General features: G+C 34.9%; 1 protein-coding gene across 17 annotated transcripts in view; it reads right to left on the bottom strand.

Annotated features, from left to right (window-relative positions):
* The window catches only part of FUBP1 (far upstream element binding protein 1), a 34,051-nt gene that overhangs the window by 6,672 nt on the left and 4,098 nt on the right, over positions 1-23,281 (bottom strand). For 6 of the 17 annotated variants that reach the window (XR_011463690.1, XR_011463691.1, XM_070367809.1 and 3 more), the window contains exons 2-19: positions 21,149-21,239; positions 20,261-20,323; positions 19,407-19,445; positions 18,400-18,439; positions 17,892-17,944; positions 17,728-17,799; positions 17,546-17,603; positions 15,720-15,882; positions 15,528-15,626; positions 15,301-15,402; positions 14,947-15,049; positions 14,746-14,846; positions 14,224-14,365; positions 13,413-13,573; positions 10,469-10,620; positions 10,302-10,381; positions 6,615-6,752; positions 4,635-4,709 (exon numbers count right to left, since the gene is read on the bottom strand). Coding sequence is in view for 15 of the 17 variants with exons in the window: in XM_070367809.1 (XP_070223910.1) it covers positions 4,635-4,709; positions 6,615-6,752; positions 10,302-10,381; positions 10,469-10,620; positions 13,413-13,573; positions 14,224-14,365; positions 14,746-14,846; positions 14,947-15,049; positions 15,301-15,402; positions 15,528-15,626; positions 15,720-15,882; positions 17,546-17,603; positions 17,728-17,799; positions 17,892-17,944; positions 18,400-18,439; positions 19,407-19,445; positions 20,261-20,323; positions 21,149-21,239 (1,732 nt within the window). In the remaining 2 variants the exon portion in view is untranslated. The remainder of the gene's footprint in view (positions 1-4,634; positions 4,710-6,614; positions 6,753-10,301; positions 10,382-10,468; positions 10,621-13,412; positions 13,574-14,223; positions 14,366-14,745; positions 14,847-14,946; positions 15,050-15,300; positions 15,403-15,527; positions 15,627-15,719; positions 15,883-17,545; positions 17,604-17,727; positions 17,800-17,891; positions 17,945-18,399; positions 18,440-19,406; positions 19,446-20,260; positions 20,324-21,148; positions 21,240-23,281) is intronic. The other 11 variants (XM_070367812.1, XM_070367818.1, XM_070367823.1 and 8 more) reach the window with 7 other exon arrangements.

Below are 23,281 nucleotides of genomic sequence, written 5' to 3'. Positions count from 1 at the left end.
CTACAGGTTTAAAAATGGAACTAAACTTCATTAAAAGACACTCATTTTTAGAGAGGAAAAAAACTACAGTTACCATGGAGACATATCAAGAAAATATCAAAACTCTAATTTTCACTGAAAAAACACCCCCAAACTCAAAATATTCCTGTGGAAAACTGAAAGTAAACATGTTATACTCCAAGAAACATAAACACGTGGTTAAGTCACCAACATCTGACACTCCAATCTTGAAAGCATCCATAGAAAAACTCATTCCACTCCTATATGAAGAGCAAACGCGATTCTTTTTGCTCAGCTATAAAGTAGGGAAAGAACTTTTCCCGTCTAATCTTTTTATGTTTTGGATCTTCCTCTAGCCTCTTGCCCTTTGGAAAGGCATGTACTTAACCTGTTCCCTTTATTCTTTCCCTCAGTTCCAAAACTGTTTTGACGTGAGACAGTTTAGTTTATACTTCAGTAGAACATTACTTAACATTTACATATAACGTGACAATGTAAGAATCTTAATTTCATTTCATTTCAGAGATAAGACTTAATCACCCTAGAGTTCACATGCAACATTCCATTACAGCCTAAGAGACAGTTCCGCTTGAATAGATTCCATCCTCAGACACCTTTATCTTTCCCACAATCACTCTCTCCTGGCTCTTTTAAAGGCTTAAGGTATCATATGCTAGGTATCATATGCTAAGGGTTCAGAGTTCACTGTATCAGTGCTTGACATTAAAAGGGCCTCTCTGAAGTCAAACTTATCCCCAAATGTCATCACTTACTCTCTTTTCAAATAGAAACTTCCTATATCTCTATTTTGAAGCCCTGTTTCTCTTTAGGGAGTTTACTTAGAAAAGTTTCCTTTCGTTCTAGCTTCAAAAGCACATACATCCAGATTACTGTCATTCCTTATATGGCAGCAATATGAATTTCTTAGTTTCTTTCATTAACCTTCAAGTATCTCATCTTTAAGAATTTCTCTCCTAAGTTTTCTTTGTGCTAATTGCAGGTAATTTAGAATTCTCTTAGAAAACTAATTTAAAAACAACTTATCTGTTTTCAACAGAGGTCTATTTTAATAAGCAAACTGAAAAATCTATAATGTTATTGTGGATTTTCTTAACAGAAAAAGCTGAAAAGGCTTCAAAGTCTGGGACAGTTCTAGTATGGTGACAAGGGCACTGGATGGAAATCAGGACATCCAGAGTCCTAGGAAATCCTACCTCTGCCACTTGGAAGATTAAAAATCTCTACAAATAAGGGAGTTAATTTGGAGATAAAGATCATTGTCTCTCCCTGGTATTCTAGTACTCTTTTCTTTCCCTCCTATTTAAAAACATCAAAGATTCAACTGATAAGTTTTATCCTTTAAGGTCTCTTATTTGTAGCTATCCTAAAAAGGTCTTAAGGACAAGCAATGCACTTAAAAGAAATCAAAGTGGTTAAGCAATCAATCATATACCAAAAAAATATCCAAAACAGAAGAAAACTTCCACAGGAAAAATAGACCTTGTAGCTATCATTAAGGGAGAAGGAAATGGCAACCCACTCCAGTGTTCTTGCCAAGAGAATCCTGTGGACAGAGGAGCCTGGTGGGCTGCTTGCTGTCCATGGGGTTGCACAGAGTCGGACACGCCTGAAGCACCTTAGCATGCATTCATGCATTGGAGAAGGAAATGGCAACCCACTTCAGTATTCTTGCCTGGAGAATCCCAGGGACAGAGGAGTCTGGTGGGCTGCCTGCCATCTACGGGGTCGCACAGAGTTGGACATGACTGAAGCGACTTAGCAGCAACAGCAGCAGCTATCATTAAAGATCACCTAACATTATTTAAGATTTACATTTAAAGGGAATCATTCAACCAGTTCACTTTGCTTATAAAATAACAGCTTATACCTGCAGTGCTACAGAAAAATAACAAGTGAAAAGAAGGCAAGGGTTAAGGAGGATCTTCAGTCAAACATAGTGTTTTAAGTTATTTCTATACCACCTTTTCCCACAAAGGTTTCAAGACAGACCAGCAGACTACCTCTATAATTACAATTTTATACAGCAGTCAGCAGGGAAAAGAACACAAACAACTTTTTAAAAGGCAAAGTGAAATGTCTACCCTTAAAAATAAAGATTTGAATGGTTAGAACTTGCAGATTATACAACATATTTTGGGTGAGTAACACGTGAATTTATTAAATACCTAAGTCTACCAACAGGGTTTGTTTTTACCTGATTTCAGTATTAATGTAGGAATCATATAAAGCATACTGCCCATTGTGAAAAGAAAACTCTTTAACCTTTAGTAATGATGCTATTTCATAAAAGCTAGTGACCACAGGTCATGTCCACTATGTTGTTAAGGAATGATTACTAAAACAGCATTCCGGGTTATTCTCAACAGTATCCCCATTTGGGCAATAAATTGTGTGATCGCCCTAATTACAGTATTCTGTCTTCAAGTATTTTTAAAATTTCTTTTTGCAGAATTTTAGTTGTTATAGGTCTGCCTGAGATAAACTGGGTCAAGCTGGGCCACAAATACATAAATTAATGAATTTGTTACAACCTCAGGAATAACATATAGCAACTTTTCTAGAAAGCCTAAGAGGAGAAATTATTTTTCGTTTTTTAAAAACACAAATTAGCTGTGTAAAACATTCTCATCACCAGTTTTATGTACTTTTATATAAAGATTAATAGAATCACCATTCTGGAAATTTTTTTCTGTGAAAAATGGCAAATATTCTTTGGCAAATAACCCTGAAATTTACACTGAGAATCAATCACAAGTAGACTGTTATTTTATGATAAACCTATCACCACAGATACTTTCAATATCAGTGCAGAATGGGCAAGTTTATATGATTAGCTTGTTTGTCATTTCATTTTAAATGACTAAGAGAATAAGCACATGAGAAACAGCCAGATCTATCCAGAAGTACATCATTGGATTTGAAATGGTCCCTGAAAAATGCAAACATAGGAGACAGGTTTGGACGGCTCAGATGGTAAATGCCTGTCTACAATGCCGGAGACCCGGGTTCGATCCCTGGGTCGGGAAGATCCCCTGGGGAAGGAAATGGCAATCCACTCCAGTACTATTGCCTGGAAAATCCCATGGACAGAGGAGCCTGGTAGGCTACAGTCCATGGGGTCGCAGAGTCGGACATGACTGAGCGACTTCACTTTCTTTCATTTTCAAGAGTTCCAAAGTCTGGTTCCACCACTGTGTAGTTGTGGGACTTGTTTCCCAATCCGTACATATGTCAGTGAACAGACAGTAGCCCCCCACCACCCCCATCCATGGTTTTGTTTTCTGCACTGAAGTGACCTAAGGTCAACCGTGACCTGAAAATATTAAATAAACAATTCATAAGTTTTAGACTGCACATCATCCTGAATAGCAACATGAAATCTCATGCTGTCCCTTTATCTGGCATATTCCACCTATTAGTCACTCAGCAGCTATCTTGTTTATATAATGTTGACTGTCCCAGTACTGCAGTGCTTATGTGTCCAAGTAACCTTTATTTTACTTAATAATGGCCCTAAAGTACAAGAAGAGTGATGCTGGCAATTGGGATATGCCAAAAAGGCTTTTCCTTTAAGTGAAAAGGTAAAAAGTTATCTATTTAATAAGAAAAAAATTGTATGCTGAGGTCGCTAAGATCTACAGGAAGAACAAATCTATTAAACTGTGGCAGAAAAAAAATTCGAAGTTTTGCTGTCACTCCTCAAAATCCAAGTTACAGCTATAGTATGTGACACATAGTTACAGTGTGTGACATATGGTTGGTTAAGATGGAAAAGGCATTAAATTTGGACAAGGTATTTTGAGGGACAGGTCATTCATGTTCACTTTCATTCAATATACTCTAATTGTTCTATTTTATTAATGTTGTTACTCTCTTACTGTGCCTAATAAATAAACCTGATAATAGGAAAAAAGCATAGTACATATATAGAGCTTAGGACGATCTGCACTTTCAGGAACCCATGCGGCGAAGTACTTAGAACATATCCCCCATGGGTAAGGGGGGTGGGGAACCACTGATACAGTATTTGCAAAGCACTTTTATTAACAACTGTACTCTCCATTAGAATATAATAACCAGAAGGGCAGAACTCCTAGGTGTTGTGCCCACAATCACATTCTCAGCATCTATTTCTATGCTTAGCATGTAATACACGTTCTATGTTTAGTGAATGAAGAAGACAGCAATTCCAGGTGACTGTTTCTTTTTTCATATATGCATATGTTTTAATTAACTTCCTTTATCACTGTAGGTTACTTCTGTATCTGTTTATTTTGCAGAAAAAATAACACTGCACACAACCAATTATTGCTTGGTGCTCTATATTTTAGTTTCAACTAGTAAGTGGCTGATAAATTGTGTTTAGAAATAAAAAAACTTCTTAACCACAATTTAAACAATGATTTGTAATGACCATGATACTTCTGAGAGTTCAGTGATTTGGGAATGTATCCTTCTACACGTCAAGATTTTAAATTACTGGACGAAAGAAGTCCAAGGTACTAAAACCATGGAAAAAACATGCTTTTTATCAAAACCTTTAACCTTTTAGTGTGGTATTTACTGAATATTTTAGTTTAATAAAATGCATAAAAATGAAATGTAGAACATACCCATTTTCTTGTAGTACTCTTCCCAAGCCTTGGTATAATCAACCTGTCCAGCTGGAGCTGGATTCTGCTGATCTCCTTATTCAAGAAAAACATAAAAAAATTATGATTAAGGTTTTTAGGAAGCAATTTTGGCCGCTGGGGTGTTTTTGTGTACGTGTGAGAGGAGTTGGGAGTAGTCTGTCATGGGGAATGAGGGGAGGGAAATGCTGTGTGGTAGTGGCATCCTTGCTGGTGCCAAAGACCCACCCAGGATTCTGGGGGAAGAGACAGAGTGGGCAGAAAGATGCTCCATCTATTTAGAATAGTAGTTACAGTGAGCATAAGTAAATTCATTGGTCAAATAAGAAAACACACTGAAGATACCAGGTCTTTCACCATGTATAAGCATGGAAAACAGAAAAGCTAGGAAAAAACTTTCAAGTCTTAGAATAGAATTGCAGGTTATATGAACATACAGTTTAAAAATTATATACACATATGGATATTTATGTGTTTTTATACATATGTAGGTATGCATGCATGTAAATTCATTTCCTAGCTCTGCACACTGAATGGAGCTAGTAGCAATAACACCTCAGTGGCAACAAACACAACTATTTAGCTTCTAAATATCATTATCTACTAAAAAAAATTAGGGCTCCTTGGAAAAACGGTTAATTCAAGGGCTGAAGCTCCAAAAACACAAAGTAAGCATCTTATTGTCCAAGAAAGCAGGAAAGTGCTGAAAGAACTGACAGGCATGTCAAAAGAATACAGGAGCCATCGTGAAGGTGCTCCTGACTGGCCAATCTGGCTAAGTTTAAAATAAAACCTATTAAATCCATACTGACATAAATAAATAGAAAGAAAAGGAAACCTCTTTCTTATAGTAAAATACCACCTAATAAATGTAGAAAAATGATGGAAGCAGAAATTATCATATTTGTAATTGAATTAGGTAGGTACTATCAATGAAGGCTAAGGCCTTCAATGAGGAACAGAATCCTAAGTTCAGCTGAGAAATCTTTTTTCTAAGGAAGTTTAGCTGTAGTGTTATGTTTTGATCAGAAAGGTAATTTCTCTTTGCTCTAGCAGTTTTATAATTTGTACTAGTTCTTTATTTTTGTTCTCATTTTTTTAAAAAAAGTTAAAATTATAAATCACGTCTAATCAAACTGAACTGTAAAACTTCTACTGTGTCTTTAAGGAAACAATAAAATTATCCCACTTGTCCTGCCAAAAAGAGAATAGAACAGTGGTATAATCACTGTATAACTTTCCTGCTGCTGCTGTAACTCTCCAGACAGTATTAATTTCAAAGAGAAAAATGGTGTTTTTATAGAACCTTGGCAGACCTCATTCATTTTTTTGCAGTATTCTTGCCATATTGTATGTAAGCAGGAACCTTGATCATGACCTCATCTTCATGAGAAAAGGTTGAAGGGACCTATGGTTGACCCATAAGCATCTCACAAAAGGTCTGTACTCTTTTGAAAGAAAAAGATAGGAATTATTTTTGACTGGTGAGAAATTGTTGGAACAACTGGTAAAATGGGGTAAGGGCTATGACTTGGGATAGTAAAAACAATCAGTGTTGATTAACTGATTTTGAATGCTGTGTGATGGTTATATATATTTTTTGAGAAACACAGAAAGGAGTACTTAAGAGTAATGGGCCATTAAGTCTACACTTTGGTCTTAATGATTCTGAAAAAGACTAATGACAATAGATATGGACACATAAGATAGGGTAATGGAACAGATGGGGGAGATACACATTTAACAGCTAGATTATCTGGGTATTCTTGGTAATGTATCTTACAACTTTTATTGGTTTAACAGTTAACTCAAAGTAACTTGTTTTTAAAAACTGAAGGCTACTTACTTAAGCTATTATTAACTAAGTATTATAAATATGGGGGTATTATACACTGATGTACTTCATATATATTTCCAAACACAAGTTTTCACTTCTATATAAAAAATAAATTCTTTAGTTACCATAGTTACCTTGTCCATTGGTTTGGGTTGTAGTTGGTGCACCAGCAGGAGCTGCAGGTGGTGGCTGTGCTTGTTGCTGGTAATAGTGAGCATAATAAGCAGCCCAAGCTGCTGAATTTGGATCCGTTCCTGTTTTAGCTAGAATAAACAAAGTTATACATTTGCATCTAAAATCCATAATCAATTAATCACACACACCCCCCTCTCTAGCAAATAAACAGAACTCCAAGTTAACTGGACATTAAAAAATAGTAGGTGGAAACTTACAAATTCTTCTATTATTTTTACTGCCATATTATTTTAGAAAACTGAGGCTCAGATTAAGTTCCTAGAAAACTAGCTTGTGGCAAAGCTGGGATAGGAATGAAGATCTTTTGGTTTCAAATCCAATGCTTTGTCTCCTAAATGCTTTGTCATCCTGTGTGGTTTTCCTAAATCAAGTTTGCCTCAAGTACAACAGTCCTTATGAAGAATTTTCAGGAACTAGCCCATACAAGAAACAATTATTTTATAACTATGAACTGTCCTATCTTCTTTCAATGAAGAGCCAATTAAAAAATCTTGGAAAAAGAAATTGAGATTAGCTGTATTTCATCTCATCATATTCCAGTGATTATCCTAAAAGATAAATTTGATGTCACTGTCCTATTTGAAATTATTTCCTGGTGTCTTTAGGACTAATAAAACTTTTAAGGACAGCATATCATTCAACGCTTTTACCAAGATATTTGGACACCCTGGCTTATACTTTCCTTTCCAGCCTCTCTCTGCTGTCGGTATCTTTCCAACACTCAAGGTCGGAACACAGTAAACTGGCTGTATTTTTCAAGTCATCATGCTCACATCTGGGCCTTTCAGCACGTTACACTTCCTCTGCACTTTACTGACCCTCACTCAATTTTTCATAAAAAAACTGATGCATTAACAGTATGGGACTTTTCAGTCAGAAAAAGAAATCTTCTTACTGATTCTTTTATACTTGGGAGCATCATAGGATGCTATATCTTTATTAGTTTATATCCTCAAGAAAAATCCTGGTAATTTCCTTAATCAGTCTAAATCTATATGAAAACCAGTCTACACATATGACTAATACATATTGAGAACTTACTAAATTCATTCAATATAATATTCATTCATCATTTTATAGATAAAACAGACTTTAAGTTCAAAACTTGCTTGCTATCCCATAATTAGTAAGTTGTAAGAGTAGGACTTATTCAAGTCTCTTACCTTCTGAAGTCAAAGTTATGGGACTTACTGCACAAATCTTTCATAATCCATTGATTTTTTACAGGAAGACTTAATTCAGAGAATACTGACTTTATTGTGAATACAGGGCCACATTAAAATTCCAGGGTATTTAACACAAAATCACAATTTCATTTTTTTTAATTTTCATTTCAATTTTATTTAAAAATATTTTGGTTTTACAAGCAATATCTAACCCTAAATGCTATCTTTTAGCTAAATGGTTAAGTAACTTCTTTCCCAAAGGCACTGCTGAAACCCACATTTAGTTATACCAATTCTTAAGAGTGGTGACTTCACCACTACTCCAAGTGGGAAAATGAGATTGTAATACAGAGACCACTTATTTTTTAAAAAGAGCAAAGGAAGATCCGCTTTTTCTTTCTATACAGAGCTGCTACTGCTAAGTCACTTCAGTCGTGTCTGACTCTGTGCGACCCCATAGACGGCAGCCCACATGGTTTCCCCGTCCCTGGGATTCTCCAGGCAAGAACACTGAGTGGGTTGCCATTTCCTTCTCCAATGCATGAAAGTGAAAAGTGAAAGTGAAGTCGCTTAGTCGTGTCCAACTCTAGTGACCCCATGGACTGCAGCCCACCAGGCTTCTCTGTCCATGGGATTTTCTAGGCAAAAGTACTGGAGTGGGGTGCCATATACAGAGCTATTCAAACATATAAACCATTTTTTTTTCAGTAGCTTGAATGAACAGAAAATAAAGTTATATATAATTTTTGATATTTGGTCTTCATCAGCAACTCTCACTTCAACGGCATGGCCTCATACAAGGACATCAACCTTTCTAGGCATAAAGAGTATATGAGGAGCTACATTTTTTTTTTTTTTTGGAGAACAAGTGCTTTACGATGTTGTGTTGGTTGGGGCCACTTCTTATTTCCATCATTTTTTTCAATCTTACTACTTACCTGAACAGAGCACCCAAATAGGTGCAATCCTACAGATTCAAGTTAACCAATATAAATCTGCCCCTTAATTTTCTCAGTGTCTTCAGTGGTGTGATTCCTCAGCTTAGTAACACCATGCCTTAGCTTACAAGAGGGAGAGAAAAGTTTTTCCACTCTTTAAAGACTAACTTTTAGACTATTATACAATAAATCATATTTGACCTTTCTTCTGATAAGTCCTTCTATTAACAGCACAGTATTGCTAACACTTTAAGTACCCTCTTCTGCTACAGAATGTAAATTCATTACTCATACTCAGACGTCAGCACACTTCTTGAATGTGTGAGTTGAGGTTATTTGCTGTCATGTTGTATCATCATATTCCAAAAAGCATACCTCTTGTTATTCCAAAGAGCATGAAAAATGAAAGCGTGTGTCACTCAGTAGTGCCTGACTCTATGTGACCCCATGGACTGTAGTCCACCAGGCTCCTTTGTCCATGGAATTCTCCAGGCAAGAACAGTGGACTGAGCTGCCACTCCCTTCTCCAGGGGATGTTACTGACCCAGGGATTGAACCCAGGTCTCCTGCATTGCAGGTAGATTCTTTACCGAGTTACCAAAGGCATACCTCCTATGAAATTAAGGTATGTTAAAATATAGGACCACTCTTAAATACTAGAAATGTTTAATAAAGTTCACTAAAATAATTGCAATCAAATCATTTTAGCTGTTTTTAAAAATATATATACATATACATATATATATATATATATATATATAATAGTATGAAAAGGAATCCTTAATTCAGTACCTTCCTTGAAACTACTCCAGTGAAAAGGTACACAGTAGGTGAGAAAAAAGGACCATAAAAATTACTGGTTTCAATGAATTCCCTCTTTGACCGTAATGGAAAGTAAACTACAGGGTAGGAAAAGATTCAAGAATAGGATAAAACGTAACAAACATATAAATCCAGATCTGAACAGAAAAAATCTTTATCTAAATGAATTTTAAGAGTTCCAACATGCAGATATTTAATATAGGCCTGACTTTTACTAATATGTGAAGTTATCATATCAGGAATACTAAAATAGACAATATACTTGCATATCTTATTTGAGAATCTATGCCAAAGTATTAAAACACTTCAGTTGACCCACGTAATTTTGTAAACAAATGTACATTATTCTTTCAAGGAAAATGTCACAATTAACAGACAATATATTTGATGGCACTAGCATCTAAAACCTAACACACTGTACTTCTTCCTATAGCTTTGGCTTTTAGCATTCAGCTGTATCATTTTAGAAACAGAGAAAGCCAAATGCAGGAAGAAAAACACTCATGAAAACAGACCATATTCCCAACAGTCTTATTTGCTATAGCAGAACCAGAAGCTAACACTCCTGCTAAAGGAGTGAACAAGTGCAGACAATGCACACAATATAGATTCAACACTAGGAATACCTAATGAATGTAACAGGAGTGGCAAGCAAAAACACAGATTATACCAAATGATAATCATCTTTTACCTGGATCTGGAGGGGCTTGTTGCTGCCAATGTGGGTATGCATTTCCCCACCCTTGGGGAGCATAAGGGGCAGGAGGGCCACTGAAAAGACAGAAATCAATTTAAAAATACAACTTACCAAAATCTGTAATCTTTGAAGAAAAGCCAAGAGCAAAACTCAAAACTTACTGAGGAGCAGGGCCAGGCGGTCCTGGATTATAAGGTGCAGGGTTATATGGTCCCATTGGAGTTCCTGGTCCAGGAGGCCCAGGAGGCCCATGGGGGCCAGGGACACCATGGGGCCCATGGGGTACAGGTGGCCCTAAAGGATTTACTGGGCCCTGCAAAAAGACAAAAATCACAAAGACAATAAAGGTTAAACATTTCAAAAGTCAAATAACCTTTCATTTCTACACCTTTACCTACCTGTAATCTAAAATTTATGTTTTTCCTTCATTCCTTACCCATGCTGCAAAAATCTAACTCTACCACATTGAGACATGTAAAATTAATTCAAATTAACAGTATTAGCAAAGACCTGATACATTTCCTTTATCTTCTACTCTTTTCAGACTACTCCCTTTTCCATTATTTCCCTTTCCTTGTACAATTCTTACTTTTACTATTCCTTCATCATCTTAATCACGGAAGCTTACCAAACATCAAGTTCTTTCCTTTACCTCTTCTCTCTCTGCATCAACTCTACATCTACTCTCCTAACATTAATCAGAGAAATATCTTAACAACATAGTGAAATGGCTGATGAATATTTTACCAATAATGAATACTAAACCAATAATATTTAGCAAGTTCTTCTTCAACAAAGTAGCCTTCCTCCTAGCCCTTCTGTCACTGAACCACTTTTGAATCAATTAAGTTCATTTTCTCCCTTACCCTTTATCATAATTTTCTAAATACATCAAGGATTTCCTTTTAATTGATTTAGTAAGTCACAGACTACTTCATATCCATTTCATGTTATAGTATAATTAATAATGCTTAGTTGATTCCTTTTTGATAATCCCAACTTGTAAGGACAACTAGATTCACCTGCTCTAAAATAAAATACTGTTAGTACTCACCATGTGACAATTTGGACAAAAATGCTTAATCTATATTTGGTTGTCAATTTTCTCACAATAAAGCTAAATACTTCATGACTTTTAAAATCCCTTTATTAACATTATCCCTCACTTCTATTAGCCATAACCTATCCTTTCTAAAGAGTAAAAAAAAAAAAAAAAAAAAAAAGATTACTGGAAAAAAAAAGTAGCAACATTTTATAGGGCAGGCATGCTTTTAAGTGATAGACACACATACTTCAAACATTTCATCCCTATAACCCTATAAGGTAGGTATAATTATCCTTACTTTCAGAAGAATGAGAGGCAAAAAAAAGTGTAAATATCTTCCTCTAAGATCATGCAGTCAGTAAATAATTGAGAGTATTTTGAACCTGGACACCTGACTCAGGAGTCCATGTTCTTAACTGCTTTTCCAGAACAACCTGTCTTGTATGTTCATCAATCCAAATGCAATCCTAATTTTGCTAATGATAGCAAAATCCAAAACCAAGGAGCACTAATCATTCTTCTGGCATCAATTCTTGCCATTACTGAGTCCAACAATTATTTTCCTCATGTTTTTGAACAATTACATTTATTCTCCTTATCAGAGAACTTAGAATATTTGTGTGTATTTTTAAGGTATTCTTAAGTGTCTTTTCTACATCTATTTTTGTTTTCCCAAGCATGGAGAAACACCTCATTCAGAGCATGGCAAACATCAAGGAGAATTTTCCTAAGATATTCTAATTATTAATAATAAACTAAGAAGCTCCCTCACAATATGTTAATTCTTCACAGTAAAATAAACATAGTAAAGCAGTATTTTGGGGGCTCCAAAACCACTGCAGATGGTGACTGCAGCCATGAAATTAAAAGACACTTGCTCCTTGGAAGAAAAGTTATGACCAACATAGATAGCATATTATAAAGCAAAGACATTACTTTGCCAACAAAGGTCTGTCTAGTCAAGACTATGGCTTTTCCAGTAGTCATGTACGGATATGAGAGTTGGACTATGAAGAAAGCTGAGCACCGAAGAATTGATGCTTTTGAACTTTGGTGTTGGAGAAGACTTTTGAGAGTCCCATGGACTACAAGGAGATCCAACCAGTCCATCCTAAAGGAAATCAGTCCTGAATATTCATTGGAAGGACTGATGCTGAAGGTGAAACTCCAATACTTTGATGGAATTTTGCCCCCTGACGGGAAGAACTGACTCACTGGTAAAGACCCTGATGCTGGTAAAGATTAAAAGTGGGAGAAGGGGACAACAGAAGATAAGATGGTGAGATGGCATCACTGATTCAATGGAAGTGAGTCTGAGTAAACTCTAGGAGTTGGTGATGGACAGGGAAGCCTGGAGTGCTGCAGTCCATTGGGCTGCAACAAGTTGGACACGACTGAGCGAATGAACTGAAAGCACTGTTTCCTCATTATTTTCAAACTTGGTTAGGTATCAGGATCACCTGGAACATTCTTAAAATTAGACACTGGGCCCTACTGCAGACATTCTGAATTACAATTATATGTTACATGCTGAAATGTAAAGCACACAAGCTGTCTACATTCCAAATTCCCCTAGATGACTGTCTGGAGCCAGTCTAAGAAATAGGATAATAGGATAATGTAGAGTTCTACTTTAATGAGGGGGGAGGCATCTGATTCTTCTTTGCCTCACCAAGGTTGCCCTTAATAAACAGTAAGCAAGCAGTAACAGTCACCAAGTAAGTCCTTAATAAATAGTGACTTCTGGTTAACTATCTATATCTTTTAGTATTTTTCACAACCCTCTACTAACCCTAATGTTGTAACTCAAGTAATGTCATCTTGTCTTATTTACCCACACTCCAGTACAAGATTTTGAATACCTGTAACTATATAACTTTTTTTTTTTTTTTTTTTTTTTTACTGCTGGACAATCTTTTCTATATTGTTAGGTGTCTGTTGTGATCAGATCTATAATTTTAGAGTAGAAATTAACACTTTTCTTATAGGAACGTATCAATTAATGTCTTATATAACTAATAGAACCTGTGCTAACAACAGGACGTTTAAAGCATACTCACACCAATCTTTTCTTCTATGAGTTGCCGAGCATAGTCTATTTGCTGTGGAGTGCCACGAATTGTAAATAACTTCATATTAGGATCTGCATTAGGTGGAGGATTTCTCTGAAGTTCTATTCTTGCACCAGACTGTTGGCTTATGCTTTTTATGGTTTCACCCCCTAAAATCAAAACACAGTAATTTCTTTAAAGATTCATAGGATACAAGTGGAGCTATTCAAAAGGAACTGATTATAATTAAGGAAGTTTTGAATAGTATCCCATCTGCCAATATGCTATTAGGAGTTTCCATTTATTCTACATTTTAAATCAATTTATATAATATACAATCAATCATAATCATACACTTTAAAGTTTTAAGACATAGTTTAATATGTCTGTACCCAACCTTAAAATGAATTATCGTATCAACACTTGGTTCAAAGAAATTGCTTTTATAAGCAATGAGAAGCTAACACAATGACTTAAGAATTCAAAAACTTAAAAACATGTGTCAGGAAACAGCAAAATAAACAAAAACACTCAAACCATTTTCCAGGTGAGAAGAAAAGTTTTTTACACTAATAATTAAACTGCTGATCCTCTTCTCTAGAAACCAATGTGATTCAAATCCCACTCTAGATTTAAGTACATATAAGGCCCTTCATTTAGGCTTTAGCTGTTACATATCAGCATAAGAACACTTTCCTACTAAAATACAGCCAAAGAAAAATCACTGCTATTCATCTACAACAACAACAGAAATAGCATCCAGAAAATCAGATAAAGCATTAAATTATTAACCACACATTAATAGTTTTAAATACATTGCCTTTTCCTATTATTAATCCAGTTTTCCCAGTTGGGACAATGAAATTAAATTCCTGTAGTCCACCAGGTGGTCCCATGTTCCAGTTGCCTTGACCTCTACCTCTTCCTCGACCACCAGGTCCAGGTCCACCAGGATTACCAGCCTAAAGAGGGCAAAGACAAAGTCAGAAGAGTCAGAAACTCTTCTTTCCACAATAAAATTATTGCATGTCTATTTCCCTCAACTTTCATTTTTTCTAAATCTTAAATTTAGAGAAGCTAGGAGATGCCATCCACCCCCAAATCAACAAACCACCACCACCTTTTATTCTGTTTTACTGTGGTGAATAAACTAGTGCACTTATGTAGCTGCCCTCCTGCTCCAAGATGTGTACCTTAAAGCAATTTAAACTTCCTAGCAATTAATAAAGTTTCATCTAACAGATTTTGATTTAAAAACTATGGAGGGGAACTTCCACATTTAATGAAGGAAAATCTTCTTTAATGAAAACAAAGCAATGAACATATTAACATTCTATCAAACCTGAACACTTCGAAGGAGGTCTGTAATAATCTCTGCAGCATGCTGACATCTGTCTGGAGGTCCTGTTATTTGTGCTATTCTATCAGGTGTTGTTCCATCATCTTCAAAACAATGAAACAAAATTGGATTAATTTAACATTAAATTAATGAGTGTTAAAAGAAATTGCCAGCAAAGCTTAGAAAATTAACGTAAGTACTCACCTGGCTTAAACTGAATTCGAACACCAGCATCATTTTGTATTTTTTTAATCATCTCTCCATTTCTTCCTATTACAATGCCAACAGCAAATCTTGGAATGGGGACCTTATGCAAAGAAAACTAAGTATCAGGAAAGCCATTTCCTGAAAAATGTATCTGCCTCAAACCACAGAAGCACTATATTTATATAGAAGAGGTTAAAAAGATACAAAATATACTGTATTCTAAGTTGAAAAGTTGCGGGGGCGGGGAGGACAATACAATGTTAGAGAAGGCTATGTAACACAAAACAGGGAAAATCCTAGTTTATTTATGGACTAGCATTCAATCATTTCTGAATCGGTATTTTTACTTACATCTATTCCTTCATTTCCTCCTATTCTTGACCCATACTCATTTCGAACTTCTCTGAAACCACCTTGATCACGAATTAACTCTAACACCATCTCCTTGGCTTGCTGAAGTACAAAAAAAATTACCCAATTTAGGAAGCGTGTCTCAAAACATTGTAATTAGTCATGCATGTTTTACCCACTGCTATCCACCCCAAATCCCCTACTGTAAAATATAAACTTAAGTTTACTTGAACTTTGTATGGGTCTCCTGTAATCCTAAGAGGTTTGTCAGCACCAGTATTCTGAGGTCCATCTTGGATCATAACCATTTTAACTCCAGCCCGTTCCTGTTAATCACAGAAATCAGACGTATTAACAAAAGGGGAGAAGGAGGAAACAGGCTTCAAAATAGACAAAGTAATCATTTTAAATAGTAATACCTGAAGTTGTTTAATAGTCTCTCCCCCTTTTCCAATTACTAATCCTGCTTTGCTAGCTGGAATCATGATTTCTTGAACTGCATTTCCTGGTCCATCACCATGATGGAAGCCAGGGGCTGGTCTTCCTTTTTCAACAATCTGGTCCAGTAACCGTTTTGCTGATCTGTTAACAAATTAATAGTCAATACAAAATAATCAGGTATTTCGTCCATCCCAATTCAGATTTAGGTGGCCTAAAAGTAAATTTTAAAAATTCAAAGAAAATATCATCAATATAAAAAACTGAAACCATGCAATAAATTTTCCAGGTATATAATCTTCAATATTTTTGAGAACAGTATGAAACTTCCAAGAAGACATACCCTACTTCTAAAGTTATCTCAGAATAAAGCTCATTCATCCAAAAATTAAATGATGCATTTATTTTTAAAACTTTACTTTGGTTACTCATGTTAAAATTTATTTATTCATTCAACAAATAATTTAAATATGTCAACTATATATGCAAGGTACTATTCTAGGTTGGAGTTACAGCACTGAAATAACAGTTAAGGTATGTGTTGATGTGGCTTAACTTTATTAAATAAGTAAACACAGAAGGTTAAATAAATAACTCATCTGTTAAGTGCTATAAAGAATATTAAAGCAAGATAAGAAGGACAGATTGTATGTGTGTGTGAAGGGATGCTATTTTATGTAAAATAGATGAATGAGGAATTCCTTGGCAGTCCAGTAGTTAGGACTCTGCACTTCCACTGCAGTGGGGCATGAGTCCAATCTCTGGTCAAGCAACTAAGATCCGGGCAGCTGCATAGTAGTGATCAAAAAGTAAATAAATGAAAATAAACAAAAACTTTACTGATAAGGAGACATTTAAGCCAAGACCTGAATTAAGTACAGGAGTGACTATGAAAACATCTGGGGGAAAAACATCCCAGGGAGAAGAACTAGGAAATACAAAGGATTCAAATGAGAAGTATTCTTGGTGTCCTGAAAAAATAGAGAAGAGGCTAAACAGAAAAGAGGCTACTAGAACAGAGCTGGGAGAATAGCAAAATATGCAGTAAGAAAGGTGGCAGGGAACCTGAGCCATGATAAAGACACTGACTTCTACTGTAAATGGGAAAGCATTAAAGGGTTTTGAACAAAGTACTATATGAATTGACTCACATTTTAAAAGGATCAGTATGGCTGTACTATAATTGGACAAAGCTAAAAAAAAAAAAAAAAAAAACAACACAACAACAACAAAAAACAGAAACACCTTGCAGTAATACAGGCAAATGGTACCAGAATTAAGGTGACATGGAAGGTGACAAGAAGAGGCTGAATTCTAAATAAATTATGAAAGATAAAATGACCAAGAGTTGCTTATGGATAAATAGGTCATTAAAGAAAGATAAAGTATTAGAACAGTTGTCATACAATGAAATGAAATGAATTAGACAAGTCAAAGTATGGACTGGAAAAACAATGATTCTGTTTTTAACAAGCTAAACTTTGATATGTTTAAAAGACATCCAAGTGTAGAATATACTGAGGAAGCAACAGGATATATACATCTGGAATTAGGGAAAGAAATCAAGGCTGAAGATTCAAGCAGTGACCACCTTTCAAATTTTTTGGTAAAAGAGTCCTGAAAAATAGAAATGTGGGGTTCAAAGATGGTTTTATGTTCAGATAAAGGGATTTTTTTAAGCATGTTTATGTGCTATTAGAAATTTTCTAGAAAAGGGGAAAAGTAATAGTGCACAAGAAAAGTTGGTTCAATTGCAGGGATAACATGCTTCAGGAAGGAGGGACTGGAACATGATTTTCATACTTACTGGACAGACTCGGGTGTTCCAGTTAACATACAAGACCTTTCTGGAAGGCCACCACTATCTACAATTAAAAACAAACAAAAATCTTAGGCCAAGAAAAGAGTAACAGCATCATTTTCACTAACAACTTTAAATATGCTAGTTTTCTTGTGACTTTGAAAATTACAGCAAGAGAATAACATTACCAGGAGCTATCTGTATTTTACATCCAGATTCCTGTTGTATGCGTGAGATCTGTTCACCTCCTCTGCCAATTACTAGTAAGAAAAAAGAAAATTATTTGCTGAAAGGTTTTAAAGTATATTTTGACTATGTCTTTTCAAAGCGTCAAAAAAATTAGATTACTTACTAAATCCAACCATTCCATCTGGAACTTTGTATTCTTCTGTCATTACAGACCTGCTAAGAAATGACAGAAACTAACATTTTTCTTCGAAGAAACATAATTTGTTTACAAATAAAAATAAACATAGAAATCTAACAGCTTCTAAGAGCTTAAACTAAGTTTGTAGGCACACACTTAAAATACTCAAAAGTCAAAATATGAGGCCTATGTAGCTAAAAAAGCACTTGGGGTACAGTTCAGAAGTATCATTTTAAGTTATTTTAATCACTTTAGTTTTTCCAAAGGGTGGCTAATTCCACCCATCCTTCCAAAGTATAAATGTATCTCACTCAAAAAGAAAACTGATCATTCACTATTATCTATTTGAGTCAAGGGCTTTAAAGGATTCACACACACACACACACACACACAAAGACATGTATATTCACTATATACTAACTTGGTTATATTTCACATTGAATTCAACTAAAACTTGCAAAATACTCTTAGAAAAGCTTTTATTTTACTATACCTTTGCTGCTGATGCATTGGTGGTAACTGTGTTCCAAAAGCTACCAAAAAATTAAATGAAATAAAAATTATTTTATTTAAATTGACAGATGTTTAACAATATCATCATTTAAAGCAATTCTACAATTTCCCCGACATAAGACAACATCTTGAAAAGAATAAAATTTTACGCAGAATACTTAAATCAACAGTCAGCAAGAAACTCAGCGAAAGGGCAGACATTATTAACAATAGCATTAAAAAATGTCCTTTTTCAAGTGTTGTTAAGCAAAGATTAAGAAATGGAACTGTAACACTTATGTTCAGAGCAGCACAACTCACAGTAGCCAAGACATGGAAACAATTTAAACGTCTGTTGACAGAAGAATGGATAAAGGAAGATATGGTATATATACAGAGTGAAATACTATTAGCCATAAAAAAGAATGAAATATTGGCATTCACAGGAACATGGATGCAACTAGATATTATCGTACTAAGTGAAGTCAGAAAGAGAAAGACAAATACCATGTGATATCACTTATATGTGGAATCTAAAATATGACACAAATGAATCTATCCAAGAAATAGAAATAGACTCGTAGGCAGAGAACAGACTTGTGACTGGTGGATGGGGGGTGTTGGAGGGATGGAGTGAGAGGTTGGCGTTAGCAGATACAGACTATACATATATATGGATAAACAACATGTTCTTACTGTACAGTACAGGGAACTATATTCAATATCCAATGATAGACCATAATAGAAAATATAACATCTATCAATTAAAAACTGGGAATCATAAAACAAATTGAATACATAAAATGATTTAGCAACCAAATCTTATAATATATACACTGCCATAACAGAAATGGAAGATTATAAAGATAGAAGGTATATCTTTACAAATAAATTCACTCAAAAAGAAAATTTATGATCTTCAAATAACTTCAAAGATACCACAGAACATAGGAACAAAATCCTGTTATTAAAATTTAGTTTTTAACCAAATTTAAAATAAATACTTACAGTCATTTTGAGGAGCAACTTTCTTAGCATCTGGCTGATCTGCAAAATTAAAGAGTCTTTTAATTTTTTGCCAATAATATAAGACTCAGATCCCCCATACCCAATCAAGAACACCAATATAAACATTTATGGAAGTAGCTGAGGGTATGGTTTATCATTTGAACCAAAACCACCAAACTCAGCCCAAACACTTAGGAATCGAAATAAAGAAAACTGCACTTCTTTCATGCTCTTCATGTTTAAAAGATGCACAGACATTAAAAGAAAATTCTTTTTTACTGAATCAAATCACTGACCTTAATGTATGTCAATCACTTTAGAATGATACAAGAAAGTATTTAGTCCATTAGTTAGCAAAACATCACATGCTAAAGTCTAATGATGCTTCCCACTGTAGGAACTGAAGATTGGAAGGAAAAGAACCTATCAAAATGTGAAATTTTGACATATCAAAAGCTGAGTGTACCTGACAATGAACACAAAGCTATGCAAAATAAGTAAAAAAAAAAAAAAAAAAAAAATCACATTACAAGGCAATCTCAAGCTAAACTGTTCTACTGTTCCTAACCAAACATTTCACAGCATAAACTTCAGCAGAAACTCAACAACTACATGACTTCATCTTTATCTACATCCTTTACACACATGAATACAATGCATACCTTAGAATAGGCAACCTACAGCTCAAAGTACTACATTCTCCTCCCCCCTTCAAACTTAAATGATTAAACATCAGAATGTTGTGCAGCAAAAATTCAGACACATAATCCAAGAAATATTTGTGTCCATTTAAGAATCCACTGGTTTATTTCACGTTTACATACTGAACACAGGTAATAAATAAAAATTCCTGCCTTTAAAAGGAGAGGGCATTCCCTCCCAGTGTGTTGTACTGCTCGGACTTGTCCAAGAGCCATCTACACATAAAATAAAAAGAATACATTACATACAACATCTGAAGCATCATTAGCTCATTTTTTTTTTTGTATATTAAAACCTCACTATAAATGTGAAAGACACTTAAATAAAAGGAAACCAAGTACTCCTGATCAAAAGCTACAAATACATTCTATAAGCTCATTCAGAATCCTCCTTTAAAAAAGAATAAAAGGGCAAAAAGAAAATGTATCAAAATTCATACATCAAATCTAAAATAAAAAATACGTGCAGACTTCTAAATTCAGAAGCTTCAACAATTATGTTTTTTAAAAAAATACAAAGCACTGTATATCTACTGTTTTAAGCCACATTTTGAGTTAAACCTGAAACACAAAACAAGGTACTAAAGCAAACAAAAAGGTAACAATGGTATAACCTGCAACACACAAAAGTAGCAAACTATATAGCAACTTCAACCTTTAAAGTGAAATCTCAAATAACAATGAGAATATAGCATCTCAGATTAATTCATGTATGATGAGAAAAACCAGTGAGATGTTTCCTAGACTTTTACTTCAGTATATTAACAAGTTGTCTGTGCAAACTATCAATCTGGCACAATCCTAAAAGAGGGAACATAGTGTTTTCTACTAAGACAAAACTGGCTGGTTAACTCAAATTTTACCTACCTTGTTTAGGTCTCTTTTTACCCCCTCTCCTTCTGAGGCCAATATAACCCTTACAATTTTAGGAACCTTATGATAAAAGCAATGTTTCAAAAAAAGAACACTTGAAAAGCAATGAAAATCACTTCAACTAAACTCTGTGTAAAACAATTTAAAATATTTATGGCTATAACTTACCTCCATCTTCCAAAGGTCTTTTTTGTCCCCCATAACCATAGTCATTTGAATTCAGTGACGTACCAGCATCACCTCCAATTTTTGCTGCAATCTTAAAAAACAAAACACATCATCAAGGACAGCATCATAGCTTTAACTATTCAGTACTAAATTTCCTCACATATGCTAAATATCTATCACGTAAGAAAATTAACTTGATAGACAAATTAAAATAATTCGATTTATATCATTAATAACTTCAGACAGTTAAATCATTATCATCTGAAACTTTCTGATATATCTCTATAAAAACAAAGAACTAATCAATCAGGAATCTTTAGAAGACTGACTGAAGAACTTTGAGGAAAGTCTGACTCCTAATTCTGTCTTCTCCATGACCATGTGTTGGCTGGCTCAGAGAGAACAGCTGTGAACAGCTTATGAAATGCTAAGGCTATGCTGTCTAACAAGATGTAAAATGCCACTCACATCTGGTCAGTGAGTACTTGATATGTCTAGTCCAAACTGAGATGTACTTCAAGTGTAAAAGACACACTAAGTAGTGAAACTGTGGAACAAATACAAAGCATCCCCCAAATTCTTACACTGAATACAATAAAATGGCAATATTTTACATACGTTGAGTTAAAATATGTAACTTGCATAATACTTCTTCCGGACAATCTTTTTCTAAGGAAATGTGGAGGTGTGGGGGAAACCTGGGAAGTTGTACATCTAAGTCTATTATAGAACCACGTTCTGGGGCAAACGTTGTATAAGAAATACCAGCCTCACAAGTGAGGCAAAACCAGGGGATATTTATGGCATTTTTCTATGAAAAAGGAAATGGAACTAAAATTACTGAGTGCCAACAGACCAAACTGACTATCTGTAATAAATGTTTTATACTCATTTTGTCACTGAATCACCACAACAATTCTGAGATAGAGTGCTTATGAGATAATCATTTTACAACTGAAAAATATCTCAAGAGGCATAGCAAGTCAATGGTGAAGTTCCAATTTCTACAGAGCTCCACGGAAATTACTAAAGGGGTAGTCACCAAAGATGGGTGATGTACTGATGTTATTCTTTGAATCTTGAGTATGTTTGAAATTTTCCATGATAAAAGTTAAAGAGAAAATGAAACTTTTGATGACTGGAATTCTTCCAAAGAGAGATCTTGATGTGGAACTAAACCAAGTGCCTCAGGCTTCATTGTAACTAGAAAACTGTGAAGGATAAGTGTATATAACAACCTGAATTCAAAATGTATCACATAAGTCCTGATACTTACATTATCTGTTCCCATATACCAAATATATTTCCTAGGGTTCCCAGATTTCCCTTTTTCTCATCTGTAAATGTAAACACCCACTACAAAGCATATTAGGATTAAATATAAAAATGCTTGATAAAAGAAGTATGTATTTCTTGATGCTATCTTAATCATCTTTCACTTTCTCAAAAGCTTATTTGTATATTTGATATGATTAATATTCTGAAAATTTTCCTCATCACACCTGAAAGTTGTTTTTCCACTTCAGTTTAAAGCAATGAGCATCTGAACTGTTGCAAAGGAACTTAGCTGCTGGGCACTGATTTATAAGTATTTCAGGTCTGAGAAACAACAATATACATGAAGGAAATAGTTTAGGCTGGCAATACCTTCTGCAATTAGCTTTTATAAATACTCTGAGTTTGCAAAGCAGCACTCCTTGAACTCCAAGGAACTTCTGCATAGAAAAAGGATTCTTAATTGGATATCTTCCTATTTATTGAATAGTTCTAAAAATATCCAAATGAAAACTGATCATTAAGTACACTCAGAAGAACCAGTTAACATATCTCAAAAATTCCAAACCAATACAAAAACATTGTTTGTGTTTAGATGCTTTGGTCCTGTTCAACTCTTTGCAACCCCGTGAACTACAGCCCACCAGGCTCCTCTGTCCATGGGATTTCCCAGGCAAGAATACTGAAGTGGGATGCCATTTCCTTCTCCAGGGGATCTTCCTGACCCAGGGATCAAACCCACATCGCCTGCATTGGCAGGCAGGTTCTTTACCACTAGTGCCACCTGGGAAGCCCCCGTCACTAAAAATGTCAGTAAAAATCTTCTAGTAAAAATACTACTATTTGATCAGTTAAATA

Source organism: Bos mutus, chromosome 3, assembly GCF_027580195.1.
Source record: "Bos mutus isolate GX-2022 chromosome 3, NWIPB_WYAK_1.1, whole genome shotgun sequence".
Classification (NCBI taxonomy): domain Eukaryota; kingdom Metazoa; phylum Chordata; class Mammalia; order Artiodactyla; family Bovidae; genus Bos; species Bos mutus.
This window is presented reverse-complemented; position numbering and strand designations above follow the sequence as displayed.